At 39.7% G+C, this 20483-nt stretch overlaps 1 protein-coding gene across 3 annotated transcripts in view; it reads right to left on the bottom strand.

Moving 5' to 3' along the window:
• The window catches only part of unc5cb (unc-5 netrin receptor Cb), a 125832-nt gene that overhangs the window by 27428 nt on the left and 77921 nt on the right, over positions 1–20483 (bottom strand). For all 3 annotated transcript variants that reach the window (XM_026173823.1, XM_026173824.1, XM_026173825.1), the window contains exons 4-6: positions 17687–17790; positions 3001–3181; positions 167–334 (exon numbers count right to left, since the gene is read on the bottom strand). In XM_026173823.1, coding sequence (XP_026029608.1) covers positions 167–334; positions 3001–3181; positions 17687–17790 — 453 coding nt within the window. The remainder of the gene's footprint in view (positions 1–166; positions 335–3000; positions 3182–17686; positions 17791–20483) is intronic.

Raw genomic sequence — 20483 nt, 5'->3', positions numbered from 1 at the left:
TGAAGATGAATTTAGCGCGCGAGCAGGTGGAGTGGGTGCGGTGGACGCACGAACTGGGCGGAATTTGTGCAAACGTACAGAGTCGCATCAAATTGAATGCATTTCGTTTATGTGCACCTGAACTCAACACGCCCACGTACACATGGGCGTGTTATCATTTTAATACCTGGGCAGAGAGGATTACACGGTAGCTTCTGGATGCCTTGCCCTTCACAGATGGCACCGCCATTGAGTGGCGCTGGGTTAGTACAGCTCCGTGTGCGTTTCTGGTAACCACGGCCACAGCGGCTGTTACACACTGACCACTCTGTCCATGTCGACCATCCACCATTCACTGGAAACACACGGTGGTAAAACATGTTAAGTATAACTTGATTATGGTCTGTGAAACTGTTAAATTGAATAATAAAATAAAACACAAATGTGTGTGAATTAGAGTGAAAGAACTAAACCCATGAAATTAAAAACTCTGCATGTTTGTTTTCAGTGACCAGCTCATTAATTTGACTGTCTAAGAAAGCCCAGCTCAGAGGTTCAAGTGATTTGCCTACTATATAATGTACCAATATTGTTCATTTTGTTTTGCATTTTGACCTTAAACTATCGGGCAATTACTTTGCACTGCAGACAGACAGTAAATTCTGGTCAGACTGCTGCATTTTCCATTCACTGATTCCCTCTAATGCCTCTCTTCCCTCTCTCATCCATCTCTGTCAGCGACTAAATCCAGCGCGGAGTGACATCAGGGCTTGTGGCTGAGAACAAGTCTGTGGCATTTCAGATGGTGGAACCAGGCCCCTTGGAGTCTCAGACCTTCAAATGTGACATGCTTATGAGTGAAGCCCAAAATATTGGACTCTGGGGGAAGACCCACATTTATTTACTGTCTGCTTTGTCTCCTCCATGAATAAAGGCTCTATCTTCTGTCTTTCGCGCCTCTTTTCTTCTTCTCTCCCTGCCATTTTCTTCTTATCAACTTACTGTTTCTAGTATCTTTGTCTGGGATTTTGCTGGAAACCTCTGGGATATAAACATGCTCCCTTTCCTTCTAATTTATATATCACTAGTATTAGGCATAGCCCTTATTCTCTAGGTTTTCTCACACTTCTTTGCAGGGAAATGTGTATACTTTCATGTACAGTAATATTGTACAATAGCACTGTCAACTTATGCTTCCCCTTTCCAAAAGAGACTTATTTCCAAAACAGCTGAACGACTGTGTAAAATGCAAAAGATTTGCAAAACTATTTTTGTTTCACATTGAACCAAATGTTTCCAACAGGTCTGAACCAAAGGCAGGCCAGTTTAGCACCTGGACTACAGACTTACTACAGACCCATATCCAAAACATGTACATACTGTTTAGCATCAACAATGCAGGTCACATATACCATGTGCACTAATGTTCCCCCCATACCATTTCTGATACTGATACTCTTAAGCTGTGCACCGGCCACAAGACCACCATCCTTCTCACCTTCAGCTCATCGCCCACAGGATGAGGCAGAGAGAAATCTGCAGCGTTTCTGGATCTTATTTTTATACCATTTGTTTTTATTTGCAGAGGTTTTCAGAAGTGTTTCTGAACTCAAGCTGTGTTTTCCACTTTTCCACTACAGAATCATATCTGGTGCCACATGAGCAGCCAAAGGACACAGCCATTCGATAACAATTTGCAGACTTTACCCTGGTGTGCTGAGATTTATCCAAATTCTCTGAATCCTTTAATGATATTACAGTATATACAACAAATGATACAATCCCCAAACTGAAACACTGCAGATTAACTGAACAGATTGTAAGAGGTTACTCCAGGGGGTCCTGATTCTCTTTTTAGCAGCATTAAACAACTGTTTTTTGTTGGCCTATCCGATATTTTGACATGTTCAGCTTTTTCTTTTAGATGAATATAGTGTTTAACTGATTTATAGGTCAGTGCAATCTCTTTCACACTTAAGACAGAGTCCCAGCCTTTTTAGGAAATCAGGGTATACACGAATGCTTGTGTAGTCCTCTTTGGAAAGGAAAAGGACAGGCTGACATCAAAGTGCTTTTTTGACACTTGGCTCTAATATACTCTGCTAGTAACATGAAATTCTTGAGGAGACACTTGTCTCACTGCCTTCCTATTATAATACTAACCATGCAGTAAGTCCAGGGAAGAGATAAGGGAACAGGATGAGAAAATTCTGGCTTTGAAGCTAAACTCTGATAATGGTATCAGACATCTGGTCACCTTTATGGTATGTGCACTATATGCACATCTGTATTTATACGCCACCTTCATTTAGAAATATGCATTACACTGTTCGTGCAAAGTGAATAAAATCTGTAAGCACTTCTGCACCTGAAAGAGGGCAGTTGTTTTATTATTCCCTTTTAGAGTTAAATTGGCAAAGCCATGAAAAGTTCTATCAAGCACAGGATGAACTCTGCTGGCCTCAGTTAAATGAGCTATCAAGCCAGTAGTCATTTCTACAGAAAAAAAGAACAATGTCTGAGGTTCAAAGGAACATTTGCTTCACGTGTCATTTGTTCTGTCTTAAGTAGCCTCCAGCAGCTGTTGAAGTTTAACGTCAGAACCGTGCTGTGCAATAACAGTCATGTTAGCTGATGTTAGAGAGACAGTGCGCGAGGCTGCGTGAAACCACAGCAGGGGTCTCTTTAAGTACAGCTCAGCCACATCAGCACCTCTGCAGATCAAAAAAGAGAAAAAAAACAAATCTTCCATTCCTTGCACACCTTCTGGCAGGAACAAAATGAGTGAATGTTACACGCTGCATGAGAGAGAGAGGGGGAGATTTAAAGTATGCAGAGTGACTTTGAAATTTGTTTTTACTTTGAGCCGAGCTGAACTTCATAAAGGAAGTTTCCTCAACACCGGTGTCTCACTTTACTAATCAGCCGTGTGGTTGGTAAGAACAATGAGCTGGTCAGACACATGTAAACTACTTTGAATCGAATTGTATTAACGTGTAGAAAGGTAAGACTGTAGGTTACCATAGACAATAACTGTGGCAGTTGTGCTGCGTCTTTTCGCCACAATGTTCTTTGCCACACAGGTGTAGTTGGCCGTGTCAGAGAGGCGAGCCTGTTTAATAATGAGGTTGTGGTCGATGGTGATGTAGAAGTTTCTGTCGTCTGCAGGGTCGATAACCTCCTCGTTCTTAAGCCACTCCACCTACAAAAAAAACCAAACAAAGGAAATCAGGAATGTGAAAGTGAGAAAGAAAACTGCGAGCTTGGAGGCAACAGAAATGCATTTTTTTTTTTTAAAAAAAAGGAGGATGTGAAAGGAGATATAAGACAGTTTGACCTCATTAAATTGTACCAAAAATCAAAGTGAAGTGTTTAAACAGTGATGGTTTTTGTGTAGTTTCTGTCTAACCTCTCAAATAACTGTGAGTGCCAGGATTACTATGTTTACTCTGAGGTCCTGCTACAAAAAGTCAATAGCTATCATGCTCTTTTTATTCTCCCCCTAGAACAAAGCTTAAAGCTGTCAGACAACAGAGACAAGAAAACTCTCCAGAATTCCTCAGGCTGAGAAGCTCTCTGACCTTTTCTTTTGAGTTTCATTTTTCCAAATGAAACTGATATTGCACTCCAGGCACTATCGCGGAACAGAAGATCATTTGGAGGCTTTATTTGCTGTAATTCACCGAGATCCCTTTTCTCTCTTCAAGAAGAGAGAAAAGAAAAACATGTGCCGCCTCACAGTCCGCAGCCAGTTTGATTCAAAATATTTCCTGGTTCTCTGGTTTTCTTCAAAGAAACTGTCCAGTGATGAAGAGGCCTGGCAAACAGCTAACTTCCTGTGCATTGTGATAGCCCATGAGTAACAGGGCCTGATAAGAGATAAGACACCAAGGAGGACTACAGAGAAAGATAAGCAGGATGTTTATAAAGGGGCTTTCTCATGAGAGATAGAATATCGCAAAAAGTAGGGCAATAACCTGATATGAGACTGGCCAAGACAAAACAGTCACTGTTGTTTTTGAATTTCTTAGGCAACAACACAGAAACAGCATTTTGTGCTGTGAAAACGTAGAATACACTGGCCATTGTTGTAAGACCGGCATTGTTAGGAGTTTCTCAAAAGAGAATACAGACCCACTATGACATGCACTGGGATATCAGCATCACCGGCATCGCACCTCAGCAAGACTACCTGCTCTTTCTTTTTCTAGTTTTTGCTATGTAAAGTTTATCTTATCTTAAAATACAGACTTTAAATACTTCCTTTCACAGTTAATTCTCAGTAAACAAGTCCCAAATTGTTGCATACAACACATCAACAGGCACTTATCCCCATCACACACTTACATCGGAAAAAAGACGGGGTTTAAAACACAATATCAACTGAGCATTTCAGTGAACCACTGTAAGCTTAATGTATATTCACTGTTCATTTGGTGCTTATGAATTTCTTCCTCTATAAACACGTATCAGTCGAATCAATCTCACAGAGCCACGAGGGACGCAGTTCCATCACTTGCCGTCTATTAAATATAACTAAACATTTCTCTCCCTTGAGAACAAAGTGCAGCATGACAGACTGTATATTGCAATATATAGGAGATAGATCATTCACAGATACATCATTATTTAAAAAATAATAATTTCTGCAAGGAACTCATGCAAAAAGAAATGTTTTATGTTAACCTAGTTCATTAGACTTCTGTCTAGATCATTAATAAAAACAGAGTTTACATATACATATACACACGCACACACACACACACTTATCCAGCAGAGTAACACATCATGTCATTCAGATCCATTCATGTGTTCACTCTATTCAAATGTCCTTTACAATCACCAGATCTCAATCCAATAGATCACCTTTTCAATGTGGTAGAACAGCAGATTTACATCATGGATGTACAGCTGCTGAATCTGCAGGAACTGTGCAAGAATTAGGACAGATTGAGGGTAAAAAGGGGTCCAATCTGGTACTAGCAAGGTGTACCTAATCAAGTGGCTGGTGAGTGTTTATAGTTAGTTGTTTCCTGCTATTGAGCTGTCTTCTTTAAATTATTTTGACAGCAGCTCAGGTGTCAGTCAGACATCTTCTACAAAGTTTCTCTTATTTTATACCGACACAACTAAGTCACATATGCTGTGTACATTACCACGATTTCACTACAAAGAAGGCAATAACAAACTGTAACTGTAAAAATATAACAAGAAGGTTTATATTCTATACATATGTATAGAATTCTACGTATATTTATATATGTAGAACTGACTAATTTAAGTGCAGGCATCAGGAGAGTTACTGAGTACGGGTCCCATACATTTTCTGTACATGTGTGTGTCACCCTCAGTCTTTAATAATGAATAAAACATTTCGAGCACTACCAGAAAGAAGGACCCCTATGTTCAGAGAACAAAGATTTGACAGTGATCTGATTGCCACTTTTTGTCTTTTGTTCCCACACACAAGCAATACCAAAAGCAAACAATCTAATGATGCAAACAGGAGAAACAATGGCTGTTTTTTTTTTTTCGTTGTTGTTGTTGTTTTTGACATAAATATTTTCTCTTTTGGTGCCTGCATCAGTGTGTGTTGGGCACAGGGAATTAAAAAGTGAAAGGTCTCTTCTTAGAATAGAGATTGACAGTTGATACAAAGAGGTGGTTATCCAATTTTGCACCAATCACAGAGGCTGCCTCTTCAAATTTGCTGTGTTCAGATGTCAAGAGCACTTTTATATGAGAAGGTAATTAAAAATTGAACAAAAGCACTTTTCAGTGCAGATGGAGGGGTGGGAGGGAGACAGAGTGACAAGAAATATAAAGTGGTAGAAACTCATGTCAAAAGGGGGAAACGTGTGAGAGAGCTAAACTGAGCAATGGTTCACCGATTATTTTGTACTGACTATATTTAGGACTCATTTATAAAAGGTTGTTTGGCTACAGGGCTGTGACTGATGGTTTCTTTGTCAGGCAACTGATAATGCTCCGGACATTCGAAACGATCACAAAAGTTTTAGACTTGGCTGAAAATGCATGTTTAATGTTGTTGGTTTTTTGGGTTTTTTTTAATTGAGGTTTGCTGCTGACAGGTAGCTTAAGCAGGTTTTATTATCAAACTTCTTAAAAGTAAAAGCAGCAAATTTGCACATTTAAAGGATGAAACCATTATTTTTTGGCATGTTCCTTCATGTGATAGGGTTTCTTTGTACAATATCACATATGCTCCGTTAATTTGAAACGTACTTTGAACAGGTAAAGCTACATGTTGCAGAAGAAGATTAGGGCCACTGAAATTCATACACACACACACACACACACACACACACACACACACACACACACACACACACACACACACACACACACACACACACATAAATTTTGTAAAATTCAAAGTGCAACATGCAAGCATCAAAAACGGTAATATTGTGTATGTATATGTATAGTGTGTATTGTGTAATATTGTGTGTAAGTTGTATATGTCGTGAAAGAATACTTTTAGCATGACCTGTGCTTTTTCAGGTGGAAGTGTTTTTACAGACTCTTCTTTGCAGACTGTCTGTTTATGCATATGTGGTGTAATAAGTGTGGCGTATCAGGTGACCCTGAATCCTTCCTCAGTTATGTTACAATAGGCGTAGGCTGCTGGGGGCTTCTCATCATGCACTGGGTGTTTCTCCTTCACTCACCTTTTTTCACTTACTATGTGTTTGTTTATATGTATATCATTAGTTATTATTAATCTCTGGCTCAGCTCAACAGTGCATCTTTTGTCCTGTGTCCCTCTTTTCCTTCCCACTGGTGACAAGTTCTTGCTCATAGGGTGTCATCTGATTGTTGGAGATTTCTCTGTATCATTATAGGTTCTTTACCTTACAATAATACAGTGCCTTGAGGCAACTACTGTTGTGAATTGGCGTTATATAGATAAACCTGAACTGAACAGAATCCCAATCACAGCACGGCATACTTCTGTATGATCTAATCTAGTACCAGTCTTTAAAGGAACTAAGCTACACAGTCTGCATACTAATTGCATATGTGCAGAAAACTTCATGTCACATTGAACTTGTTCAGGTTTCTTTCATGCCAACAGATTCAAAAGACATAAACACAGATACACAAAGTTATACACACACATCCAAATGCTCACGCTCACAGCTCGTTAGCGTCTGATTGGCAGTAAAACATCCGGAGAGGTAATTGGCACATTTCTTGTCATTAACGAAAGGAAATTGCCACATGTCAGCTGCCATAAAGAAAAAGCCTGTCTGGCTGAAGACAGCCAAGTGACACACAGTGAGAGAGTGAGCGAGAGAGGGAAAGTGAGTGTAGGGTGGGCACGTAGAACTAGGAATGGAGGGGGACAGGTAAATGAGAGATGGTAAGACAAAGAGGAGAAAGACAGATGAGTGAGAAGGAGAGCAGGTGCACATCCAGGAGGGCAGTCACTAGTGTTCCAAAATATATCTAATACATCATCACCGAGAGGCAAGGACGGACAAGAAAGAAGAAAGATGGACGATTGGGGGGAAAATGTTACAAACAAGTGACTTTGGCTTGAAGAAAGGAAGATTTAAGATGAACGAGAAGGGACAAAGTCTAAAGCATGAGGTTAACAAAGAAAAATCACATCGATATTCACAGATCAACATACTGAATTGTATTTACACAAATAATACGGATCGATTAAGAAAATTAAAGACATTGAAGCCAATAAAAGTCCATTGACTTCTTGTGCACGGACTAGACTAAATTATTTCAGAGGTGGGATCATCTGAAGTTTGCAAATCTCGTGCAAATATAAAATGCTGGGTTATTCCACTGGAAAGACAAATTTGTTCAAGAAATGTAGCTTGTAGAAATTTGCATGGAACAAATGAAATGGTGAATTGGTCAGTTTTTGATTAATTTAATGTATTTTTTAGCCTTTACTTAAGACAGATAGAGGAGAGAAGACGGTACAGCAGGCCAAAGGCATGCAGTAAATGGCCTTGGAGCAGATTTGAACCAAGGCCTCAGCAACTGCTTTAAAGTACATGGGTTACCTGTTCAATCAGATGAATTATACCAGAACCCTTTAGTTCATTTTTAAATGAAAATCGCAGAAAACGTATTTATAAACCACACCGTGATAATGTCACATGAAGATGCAAACACAAAAAGCTAGGTTTGTATACTAACGTTTGTTCCCATTATTACTGAAAAATAAAGAGTTCATGGAAGGTTTTTTACGCAATAAGTTGTTTGGGGCAGAGTATTAGACATTGAGAACCAAAAGTTTGTTGCACTGGTAAACACTGGAGGATGAGCTCATGCTGAGCTGCTCTTGGTATCAAAGCATGCAAATGTTTGAGAAGTTTCGTGAACCACAGTGCCACCTTATGGCATTAAGAAAGTGCAGTCAGTGGTAGTGGGGCATGGCAGAGCACATGGTGTGACTAGCTTGTTCTGCTATGGATGATGGGTTTATGTTGTTGCCTTGGAAACTGTCCGTGAGTATTCTCAGTTATTGTGTTTTAAATGTTGGTACAATGACATTTTAAGTTTGGTCAAATTTAACTGAAGCCAAATAACTGATTTTGGTATGGAGTGACTCTATATCCTTTTGCATTCCTGTCAGTGTTAGGGCTTTACACAAAGTGGAGTCACAGTAATGTTAGTATGGGTTTATGCTTTTCTGCAGTTTTACTCATGAAAAGCTTTAATAAAGTCAAGAAAAGTTACACCTTGTTTTATATTGGAAAGGTTCATGAGCTTTGAAGATGGAGTCTCATCACAAGGAGGGACTGAAGGGTGTACTCCCCTCAGATAGGCTACAGCCCCTAATTTTGATAGAGTAAGATAAGCAGCTAAAGAATAATGAGTGGAATTTGATGTGATAAAACAGACAGCAGTATTCTTCACAGAATCGGTGAGAATCTACTCAACACGTGAAGTCTCCACTAAAGATGCAGTTCTCCAGGAAGGAACATACCTGATGTTTAATTTCTGCTTTTGTACATCCATCCATCCATCCAACCACCCACTTATCCATCCATCATTGAAACATCTATCCATCCATCCACTCATCCATGCATCCAACATAATTTGTTTTTTTAGCACGACCACTTGGGGTCAGCAGACATGAGCGCTAAACAAGACTGACATATTGAGATCTCATGGAGTTCATAAGGTAAACCTTTACAGTGTTTTATAGCTGCTAAATGCATTGATATGTTGCGTTATTTTATTTTACATGTAACTCCACGACCTTAGCCTGAATGTCTAAAATCAAAACTTAATAAATGGAGCTGTAGCCCCTCGGTGCACCATTAGTTTTGCTCTCAGTGAGGCATAGCTCTATTTTGAATGACTACCCAGGTGGCCTACGTCCTTTAAACCACCCAGCTTTCAAATAAGAGTGCAGCTTCGGTGCGCCTCCACTGTCACTTCTTCTCCCACTAGCAAACATTACTGGCTGAAGACCTGGTTATAGCAGCAATGTAGGAGTAGCCACTGAGTGTGATGTTTCTGCCTGGGTGTGCCAGCAAAACACTAATTAGCCCAATAGACAGAACACACTGTATACAATCCTCTCACTTGTTAAGAACCACTGCAAAGCAAAACCATTCATTACTCATCGCTGTTGTGTCAGAAATAGAGTGTACAGAAGAGTGTGGGGGTGGAAAGGGGTGTGAAAATAAAGAACGGGGAGAGAAAAAAAATATTCCACAGCAAAGTGCAAGACTTCTACGGAGAAGTCATTATGAGCTCTTCTGCTTTTCCACATGCACTATAACTATCTATCAGATGTAATTTATTCATTTCCCTTTTTTCACAGTATATATCCGCTCCAGGCTTGAATGACACACCTGGAGAATGAGCCACTAAAGGTTATAAACTGATTATTCAATCATTCACTTACAGACAACAAGCCATATGCTCTGCATCTGCCTGCATGACAAGTATGGAAATGTGAGCTGTATAAATATTAACAAGCCCAAATGCTCAAACGTGTGATATCTTGAGATGTGATGGGAAAAATGTTAGTGTGAGCGTTAATGCCGGTATTGCTTGTTGTAGCCGAACCAGTATATTTGTCTGTGAGGGTGTTTGTGGAGGAGCTGGAATGGGACAGGTTAGGGAGGAGGAGGAGAGAGGGCAAATTTAGATAACAGTAGTGGAGTTGGAGCGGTTACTACTGTAGGTGTCCATAGAGGAGATGGATCGCTAAGACTCGAGCCAGGAATAATGACCTCTCCCAGTTCATTTCCACCTTTAGTTCTCCTCTACAGTCTGCTGAGGGAACACAGGCATTTCTTAAACTGGCTCCAAGGATAGCGAGGCACTGCTTACTCTGTTTTCCCCTTTCCCAGTACATTTACCTCATACGTGTGGCAAAACGATACTCTTTTACCAATGTGTGTTTGTTGGGAAACTACCTTAAGAATCCATAGTTTAAAAATGTCTCTATAAATCCTCCTTCTGTCACTAAATGGATGATTAAATTCTGACAGTGATGATGTGATTATGGGATTTCTGCCAATACTTTTTTTTTTTTTTTAATAAATTCACCACATGTGGGTGGATAAGTGCAAGTTGGCTATTGAGAGGCATGGCACACATGTTATTTCATTAGAATTTTTAAATAACAACCTAACACAAACCATTACTGAGGCTCTGGCTTTCCCAGTCAGAGAACTGTTTAATACACTCTCTGCATTCAGTGCTTGGTTTCCCTGAGACTGCCCTGACTTTTAACAAAGCTTAGATGATAACTCCATCAAGGGAGAGGGTTTCTTTGCTGCTCAAGAGGTCAGATCTCACTTGGTATACAGAATGCAACCTTCAGGAATACGAATAAACTGAAACAGCACAAGCCCAGTGCAAACAGCTTAAAAGCGGTAAGGAGGTTTTTGGGTTTTTTTAGGTGATACAGAAATAATTTTCCCACCAAATAAAAACAGTCTCACTATGTTGTATTCTTTGCTTGGGAAAATGTGTGGTTTTAGTTATTCTTTTACTATATGATCTGTAACAAACGTTATTTGTTTGCTAAAAAAGGGCTTGTGAAAAATATGCTTCCAGATGGCCAAAGTTTCAAAATCTTACAAATGGTGAGTGGGACTTTAATACATAATGTTGGTTTGGTTTTGTCTTCCAGAATCAGTTTCTTGCATGCAGATTAAAGTAAACAATGTCTTAAGGGGCGTTCACACAGGAAGCGATTTGATTCGCTCGTCATGTTTTGCTTTTTTGTTTGGTTGTTTGTTTATGGTCAGTTGCTCGCGGACATGGCCATAGCAATTCTCTGATTCATTTGCCATCCAGTCATACCACTTGTAGCCTTTATTCTTACCAGCAGCTGCTTCAGTTGCTCGCAAGTCGAGAAGAGTTTAACTCGGGACTCACCCACTTCATGTTGGCAGTGGTTATTTCACCTGTCATCATAATGTTGCTAAATGTCACTTTCTATGATCTCTGGTAAGAACGTTGCTGCAAATTGCTTCCGGTGGACGAGATGCTGGACTGCTAGGATATCAGCTGACACAAGCACGGTTGGTTACCGAAGAGCACTTATAGACTTTAAAAGTGCATCAGAGAGACACATGGGCACCTGCTAATTATTTCAAGAAAGTAATATCCAAATAGAGTTCCCCCACAAAAACTGGAGCACAGTCCCTTTGGATGAGCTGTTAATACAATTAAGCAATCCACTTAGTGATTCAAATGAGCAACTACTGGCTACAGCTGCTGTGTCAGCATCCACCTGTCACTAAAAGCAGCCACAACTATAATAATGTATAACTAATCTTTAATATAAGTGGGTGAGTTGTAGAATACATTCATGGATGGATGCTGTTCATTTAATTATGGAAGTCTATGGGGTCAGTGATTCTACAAGTTCTTCTGTCTTTACTATACAGATAGATTCCACATGCTGTTGCTTGTTATGAAACTGTACTTTATGATCCACATCATTTTTAGAATTAACTTACTCGGTGACCTCTTATACCGCAAAAAGAGACACAGAAATATTTTCTGATAGAATAAAGTCACTCACAACACCTTTATATTGATCAGAGACCCAAAATACTTCCCTCACTGTAACACAACCACCACACACTGTTACTATAGGGAGCAGGGATTCAATTTTTTTTTCTACAACAGTTTCTTTCCTTTCTCAGCAGAAGTCTGACTTAATATATGCAGGGAAAATCATCTTCAGAATGAAATACATTTGACAAATAAACCTTACCCACCCAACAGTAGAAAGGGCTGTGCGAGCAGCAGACCTCACAAATGCGGGGCTACTAGGATTAATCGCAGTCTTTTCACGGGAAACCTGCAATGATTGACAGGTGAGTGCCTGAAGGGCAATCTTTAGTTGGTTGCCACAGGGATTTAGACTGGCCTTGTGACTCTTTCTTCCCATGGGTTACCTTAATGAAAATGCCCTCCCTGTTCCACTGGGCACTAAAGTGTTTTTCTCTTGACATTCTTGGCACTCTCATAACGCAACTATGCAGCATTTTTACAGCAGTAAAAGCACTCAGCTATTTTCTGACAAGGTGAACATATGGGCAACCGGTCGCAGCATGCCTTCATATCACTAATTAAGTAAAAGTGGGCTAAAAAAACACTAATCGCTTACATGCTCTATGTGTAAAATGGGGTTGATGATGAAGCTTGATAAGTGCCAGATATAAGAACTATACTGGATTTTATATAATAATGAAGCATTTTGAACATATTTTTAAATTAGCAATGACATCTGTCATGAACTGAAACGGATTGAATTTTGTGTCTCAGCTGTTTTAATTCATCTGCATTAGTTTTCTCCCCTCTCTGGATGAGAAAGTGTGAAGTAAAGATCTTTGTGTTTCCCATCTTTCTTCTTACTAAGCCAATGGACTTAATCATGGCAGCAGGGCCCATACCCTGCAGAGCATCAATGACTCGTTACCCGTGATAACACGGCAGGACCCCGACCGACTGAGGAGATGCCTGAATTAAAATCCTGCTTCCATGGAAATAGGCACAGTGCCTCCCGGTCCTGCGTAACCTCTGAACTCTTGTCTTTGTCTCAGGACTGTGACAAGCGCTCCGAAATGGAGACGGAGGGAATGGGCGAAGAAAAGAAACAATTCTTTTTGCTGTCGAGTTTATAAGGCTGCCACATATTAAGTATAAAAAGAGGCCGCTGCTGCTTGTCGAGAGGTCCTTTAGATGTGGATGAAAGAGCCTCCTGAGGGTTTTCAAAGGGAAGGATCTGCATTGAGCTGGTGAGAAGCTCTCAGTTCCCATCTTTACCTTTATTACTATAACTACGGATAGCACTCAACCACTAAGCTGATATAACAGTGAAACAGTGCACAGAGCCTTTGTGCCAAATCACTCCGATTCTACTGTTCCTAGAATAGCCTCAACAGTTAGATTTTCCTTCTGCTCTTCATTAAGTACATATCAAATATTCATGGCTATGGAAAGGTGTAACAATGACTTTAAGGGAGCCTGTTGAGTGTCTAATTTATTCAGACCATACAAGACATTCAGATGACTTAATCCCTGTGCTATTCCAGAAACCCAATTCGCTGTATTTCAGCTCTCAAAGGCCAAAGTTCCATTGGTAATGGTCACAGGGAGAGCCAAGATAAATGCCTGCTGCTTGTTTTCTTTGTGTGTGCAAAACTGCGTGTGTGTGTGTGTGTGTGTGTGTGTGTGTGTGTGTGTGTGTGTGTGTGTGTGTGTGTGTGTGTGTGTGTGTGTGTGTGTGTGTGTGTGTATTCCACAACTAATTGTGCTTCAGTAAAAATAAGTTAAGTAAATATGAAAATGGCTTAGATTGAACTTCAAGTACCAAAACCTCTGAGATGTTTCATGTGTTTTTTATGAAAACTTGCTGCATCATCACAGAAGCAATCCAAGCTATTCAGCATAATGTTTAGTTTTCAGGGCAACAGCCCACGCAGAAAGCCAAGAAAAACTCAAAACCACTTAAAAAGAATCACAGGATGTCATTACTATGGTAAACCATCATGACAGCTTATAATGTAAATCATCTGAAAAAGTGGGAAGACAAAGACGAACCAGGAGATAGATAATAGCTCGCGTCAAACAGTGCAGTTCTTTGTAATCTGAGATCAAAACTAATTAGGATTGACTTACTTTGATTCTGCAAAATGTGGGCTTCTTTCTTCTTTGAATGTGCAAGTATGTATTTGGTTGGGAGGACACTGAAATACTTTGGTAACTAACCGTTTCAAACAGCTGAAACACTTTTGGCATTATAGCTGATCTTGACAGAACGCCTTTTTGAAAGCTTAACTAAAACTATTCACCTTGAAGTAACACAAACTATCAGTGCTTTCAGTTCTAAAGACAGCTCAGAATCTTTTCTAAAGCGAAACAACAGAGCAATATGTTACTACCTGTGGAACAATGTTTTTAGACACCAATCAACAGTAGCAATAGACAAGGTTATTACAGTTAAGTAAAAGTTAACTGGAAAAAAAACTACACACAGAAAATAACAAAATCTAGCAAGAACAATATTATGCACTTAAGATAATAATATACTACATTGACAAAGTTACTGTTTTATCTACACATTAAACATAGAGAAGCTGCTGGGTCATCGAAACCCATGTCACAAAGCTCCCGGTGAACAGTTTTTGTGCTGATGTTAATGCAAGAGGAGGTTTGGAGCAGTTATTGAGTCAGCAGACTGTTGGTGAATCACGCATTATGTTCCTCAACACTCGGCAATCCTGCTCTGTAACTTTAAATGGTCTTCCATCTTGTGACTGTGGTTCCTAAATGCTTCCACTTCCACTAGCTAGGTAAGACATTTCCAAACCTGACCTGTTGCAATGGTAGCATCCCATAACAGCAAAATCTTCAGTGACCTCTTTATAGAATGACCCATTATTTTTTAAAAGGAAGACTGCTTACCTAGTTACTTGATTTTACACACCTGTGGTAATGGGACTGAAAACACCCCAATCTGTAGACCAGTGCTTGTTTGTATATTGTATATGTATGTCCCACTTTGTTAGTTTTAGTCTGTTAACACAACCAGCTTTGGGTGGCTTTACTTCATCTTATGTGAAACTGGGGTGTCTACGTGAGTGTGATCTAAGTGTTTATCCTGTAATGCCTCCTGTGTGTGTCTTAAATTTCCCTCTGAAATAAATCCATCTATGCTCTTTCTCTACTCTTTTTGGAGGCTGTGGCTTATCCCAGTAGTCATTGGATGAAGGAAACTAGCAGAAACTAACACTGAAAAAAATAAGTAGATAAACTAAAGCCGAACACTTTTGAGCAGTCAAAACTGAAACATGCAAATATTTAAAATGAAACCAAACTGTAAAAGAAAAACTGCTAAATAAAACAAATATGCAGAGCCATGTATACAGAAGAAACTGAAAGTAGATTAAAAACTATTTAAAAATCAAGACAATAAGAAGATGATAAGTGTATTTTGTAATACATAATGAATGAAATGCTAGATTTTCTTTAATATATATATATATATACTCAACTGAAAAGAGGAAGCACAGAATTCAGATTCTTCCTTGTCATTTATTAGTGGTGAATCTATTTTGCAGTCCATGTGAATTAATTTTGGCTGGTGAGCCAGGAATCACACCGGTAATTACATGGAACGGACGAACAGTCTTTTGGCAGCAAGTTCTCTGTATGCAGGCAAATTAATGTCCTTGCTGGTACACTGTCATGGGAACATGTCAGTGGAAGTTAAAACATATGACAATGCAGTACATGGACAGTCAGCAGATGTGCATGCCTTACTTGTACTTTTTTATGACAGAGAAGCCACACGGCACATGATTTAAAAAAAAAAAAGTGCTGTGAGAGTATGGGGTTTTTATGGCTCCGCCACAGCTCTGCCATCCTGCCAGCCTCTTGCTCTCTGGGCAAAGGCCTGCAAAGGAACCACAGAGTGAGCTGACAGCTCATTGGAGGCCTGACAACAACTCAGTGGATCCAATCCCCGACAAACCTTAACAGCTCTCCTCCTTCTGCCTTCATCCTCTCTATATTTTTTTGTGTCTTGAGCCGGTGAAATATGACAGATCTTTCTCTCAACAGCGGCTGCTACATATTTCTCCAGATTCATATGTAACCACAGACTTAGCCCATCTGCTTTTTCCAAGGTTTTTTCTCTGGCAAGCTTATGTGAGAAGAGGCCTGACAAACACAGATGAAAAAGCAGCATTCGGTTTTGTCCTTTTTCCCTCCGAGGCAGCTGAGTTTGAGTTCAGAAGAAAAGGGTGGGGGAACTATCTAGTAAAATGGGACTGTTGTCTTTTTTAGCAGCCATGAGGTAAGAGGGACTAGTTAAAAGAGCTGGAAGTGTGCCTCTGTACACACACTGAAAAGTCAGGTAGATCATGGAAAGAAAAGTAAATAGAAAGCAATTACTGACTTTAGTCTGAATACAAGTGAAGGGAAATCTGAAAAGACTATAATGTTTTTAAAAGAGGTCAATTACTACAATAGCTAAACATCGTATGAGTGCTCTGTTTTCTCAATTGATGGTATCTACACTAAAACAACAGCGGCTCCTTTACTCCAGGCGAACAGAATCTCCTGTTTACTCTTCACTGTACATCTGGATTGCCACAGCAATTCAGAAGGATGTGGTATGATTGTAATCAAGCTAGGTCTTTGATCGCTACACTGAGCTAATCCAGGGCTTACAGTAACCTCAGACAGGCTGTAGAAATCACCATTACTATACAGCTGTTACAGGAAAACTATCTGACTAAAGCCTGGCTTGTATGAGGAGAGTCTGCGGAGTGCTACTCCTAAACTTTCGTCCATTGAGCTTGTCAGCACTTTCAGCAGGGATAAATGCTGTGCAGTTCCACTCACTTAACTCAGCTTTTCCAGGTCATTCATAAGCTTTTACAGAGTTCAGTCCCTACAACTCACAACTGAAAAAAAACCACCTCCCGACCAAACCATCAAACCACACTTTCATCCTGTATCTATGGTCCTGCAATCTCAACTGAGCCTTTTCAAATACAGTCCTAATAGGGTTCTACTGTCGGGCAGGGAGAAAGAACGGCAGGGAGGAGATACTGGCCAAGCTAAGGTAGCAAAGTCACACAACTGAATGTATTTTTTTTTTTTATCCCTCGGCAGATAATTACAATTTTCTCTCCTCCAAATTGCAGTGACAGGCCGATGTTCAGGAAATACCCAAAGAACTTTAATAACCCGGGCAGTGGTGAAAAATGTCCTTATCTGCGCAGTGTGGCGTGTCAGATTTATTCAGTGTTATTTTATTTGAAACCTCTGAAATAGGCAAGTTTAAAACTGAGGCAAATTCTGTAATCAACACACAGTTTCTACCTGAATTATTTAGAGAATAGAAGAACAGAATCAGTGACTGACACTACCAAAATTACAATATATGCTAAAAAATGCATGAGCTCACTATGCAGTACAATATTGTAGGTGATATTTTAACATTTTATATACTTAAAAAATAATGCCAAGAATAATGATGGCATATCTCCAAAAACCCATCCCAAAAGTCAGTGAAAATTACCTCTTTTTAAAGAAGTCAGTTGGGTGGATTTGAGGTGAGAGCATTTTGCCTTCATTTCCCTGAAAAGTACTTACCTGTTCAAACATATTATCCTAACAACAAACGTGCACTGGCTTCATGAAACACCCTTTTGGACCTTACCTCAGCAGCTGGGATGCCTTCGGGTGGGCGACATTGAAGTAACACTTCCTGTTCAAGTGACACTTCTTTTCCAAGAGGTTCCTGGTCAAATGTCTTTCTCAAGTCTGAAAAAACACATAAAAGACATTGTGTATTAGTGCTAAATGAAAGTGTATCATACTGGAAGATCGACAGTATATCCTGAAATATGTTTAAGATTAAACACAAAGCCGACCAGTGTTAATGTCACAAACTATAAAAACAATTAAAAGAAAAGAAAGGTTAAGTTGTCAATAAGACCTGCCTATGTAAAAGCAGTATATATAAAACAGACTATAGGTGAGTGTTATGTCTCCAAGCTCATCTTCAACACACACACACACACACACACACACACACACACACACACACACACACACACACACACACACACACACACACACACACACACACACACACACACACAGATTGCTTGAAATAGATGGATGGAAAATATGGAGAAGGGGCTCACTTGCGCTCCATCAGAAAACCAACATTTTCTTGGCGTGAGAGCCCTTATGGATTAGTGCAGGGAAGGTATAGTGGAGCTGACAGGCTAGGATTACTGAAGGTGTCATGCTACACTGGAACCTGAAGCCCATTAGACATATATCATGCTGCACAGACTGAGACAGTAGCAGTGGGCATCAACTGACGAGAAGGGGCGAGGAGAGGAGGTACAGTAGTACTTAGCAACGTTAGAGGCACTGAAGCATCATGTCTACAATCAATCCTCCAAACCCCAGTGATACCATTTTCACAAGCATTGCAAAATTCTCGTCATACACACTTTTATTGACACATTCGGTTTGGGGGTGAATAACTTCATTCAGCAAAGCACAAAAACATATTTTATTCCAGACAACAATTCTACATAACTTTGTTCCCTTTCCTGAGGAGACAAATGTACAAAATGTGGCACCTATACTGTATGTGGATGAGGAAACGCGCACAGTCAAGAATGACTGAAGGGTAAAACAAACCAAAAGGCTCTATCACCAGCTGTCTCTTTCTTTGTGTGCGTCTGTGCATCCGTGCGTGTGTGTGTGTGTGTGTGTGTGTGTGTGTGTGTGTGTGTGTGTGTGTGTGTGTGTGTGTGAGTGAGAGAGAGAGAGAGAGTGTGAGTGTTTGTGTGCATGCGTGCATGCCATCACAGCAAACTGCAGCAAGAAGTACCACAAAGGTGGCCTTGAGTAGTTGGTAGATATTTATACATCTGTCAGTCAATCGGAAATATGACAACTTACCAATGTCGAGAATGCAAGCTTTATAATCTAACAGATGTCACTGGTTATTCTACCAAAAATGCATTTTGAAATGTAATGTAATGTAATGTATTGTAATGTATGTTAATTTTTCATCAAAATATTGAAAAATAATGTCATCTACTGTATTTTATTTTACCAGGAAGTCTAACTGAGATGAGCTGCTCAGAGGAGAGACTTGGACATGATTGCACCCATTAGAGCTCTTTTCTCTAGAAAAACAACCACATGCCACATGTTACTTACTACATTTAATTCGTTTTACATTGCGCTTCAAAAAAAACAAAAAACCCAGTTATAAAACTGTATTTTGCATTACACCAACTTCCTGTAGCTTTTGATGTTGGCAGCACTGAACTATACAAGCTATAGAATGAAGGCTGACCTGAAGATCCTATTTTTGATAAGCCAACATGGGCTCTTAATTAACATTAAAAAAAGTTCACCCATCCCTTCTCTATTTTTTTAAATGCTTAACCAACCAGAGTTGTGACAGTGGGGACAGAGAAGCGGGGCAGAGACAGAAGAGGTTGCCTGTCCATCACACAGCTAACAAACACACAGAGATTTGCATGATGACATCCACCCTTATGGCCAATTTAGAAAGTCCGGCTAACCTAACCTGCATGTCATTGGACTGTTGAAGCCGAAGTACCTGAAGGAACCCTAAAAGCAGAGGGACCACATGGAAAGTCCACAGCAAGCAGATATATTAGTTTCTTCTTCAACCCACACCTAACTGTGTCCATGAAAACAAATCCTGCAGTGACCTTCATTCAGGGACTCGATCTTTTAAAAGGATACAGCTGTTCTTCTTCAGAGAACGCTGCTAATACAGAAATGTACAGCTACTGACATTATGTACCAACATAAGGCACAGATTTATTATATTTTATAGTCCTAGAATAGCACATGGACTTTAGATGTGGGCATACAGTCTGAAGTGACACGGCAGGATTTGCACTTGAAAAGTCAAAGCAAACTGCGTGTAAATCTCTAAAGACTCTCAAGACTCTTAGGCACAGTGTGTAACAGGATACACTTTCCTTATCTATCATAGTAAAGAAATGCTTTTCAGTGTCTGGGGAGATGGTGTATGAATGGATACAGAATGAAAAGAGCATTACCACCTGTAATAAAACGAGAGATCTCCAAAGACTGATCACAACAGATTTTTTTTTTTTTTGTTTCTTCATTTGCTTTCATTTCATTCAATAGCTATTAGGTTTAGAGACATTATTTTAAAATAGACATGTTTCACTGTTTAGAATGAACTGGTCTGCATCCCCGAAGGGAAGAAGACAGATCATGTTCCTATTACAGAATACATGATGATGCAGCACCTGGAAACACTAAAGAATACCTATAGTCATTTTACGGTTCATTTTTTATTTGGAAAAATGATCCTTAAAATAACAAATTCATGAGGTATCCTTGTTCCAGTTCAACCCGTGAGTACCCGTGTCTTCAGGGGAATATGTTATAATTCAGCACATTTCAATGTATTGTAATGG

This window comes from Astatotilapia calliptera, chromosome 7 (genome assembly GCF_900246225.1).
Source record: "Astatotilapia calliptera chromosome 7, fAstCal1.2, whole genome shotgun sequence".
NCBI lineage: Eukaryota > Metazoa > Chordata > Actinopteri > Cichliformes > Cichlidae > Astatotilapia > Astatotilapia calliptera.
This window is presented reverse-complemented; position numbering and strand designations above follow the sequence as displayed.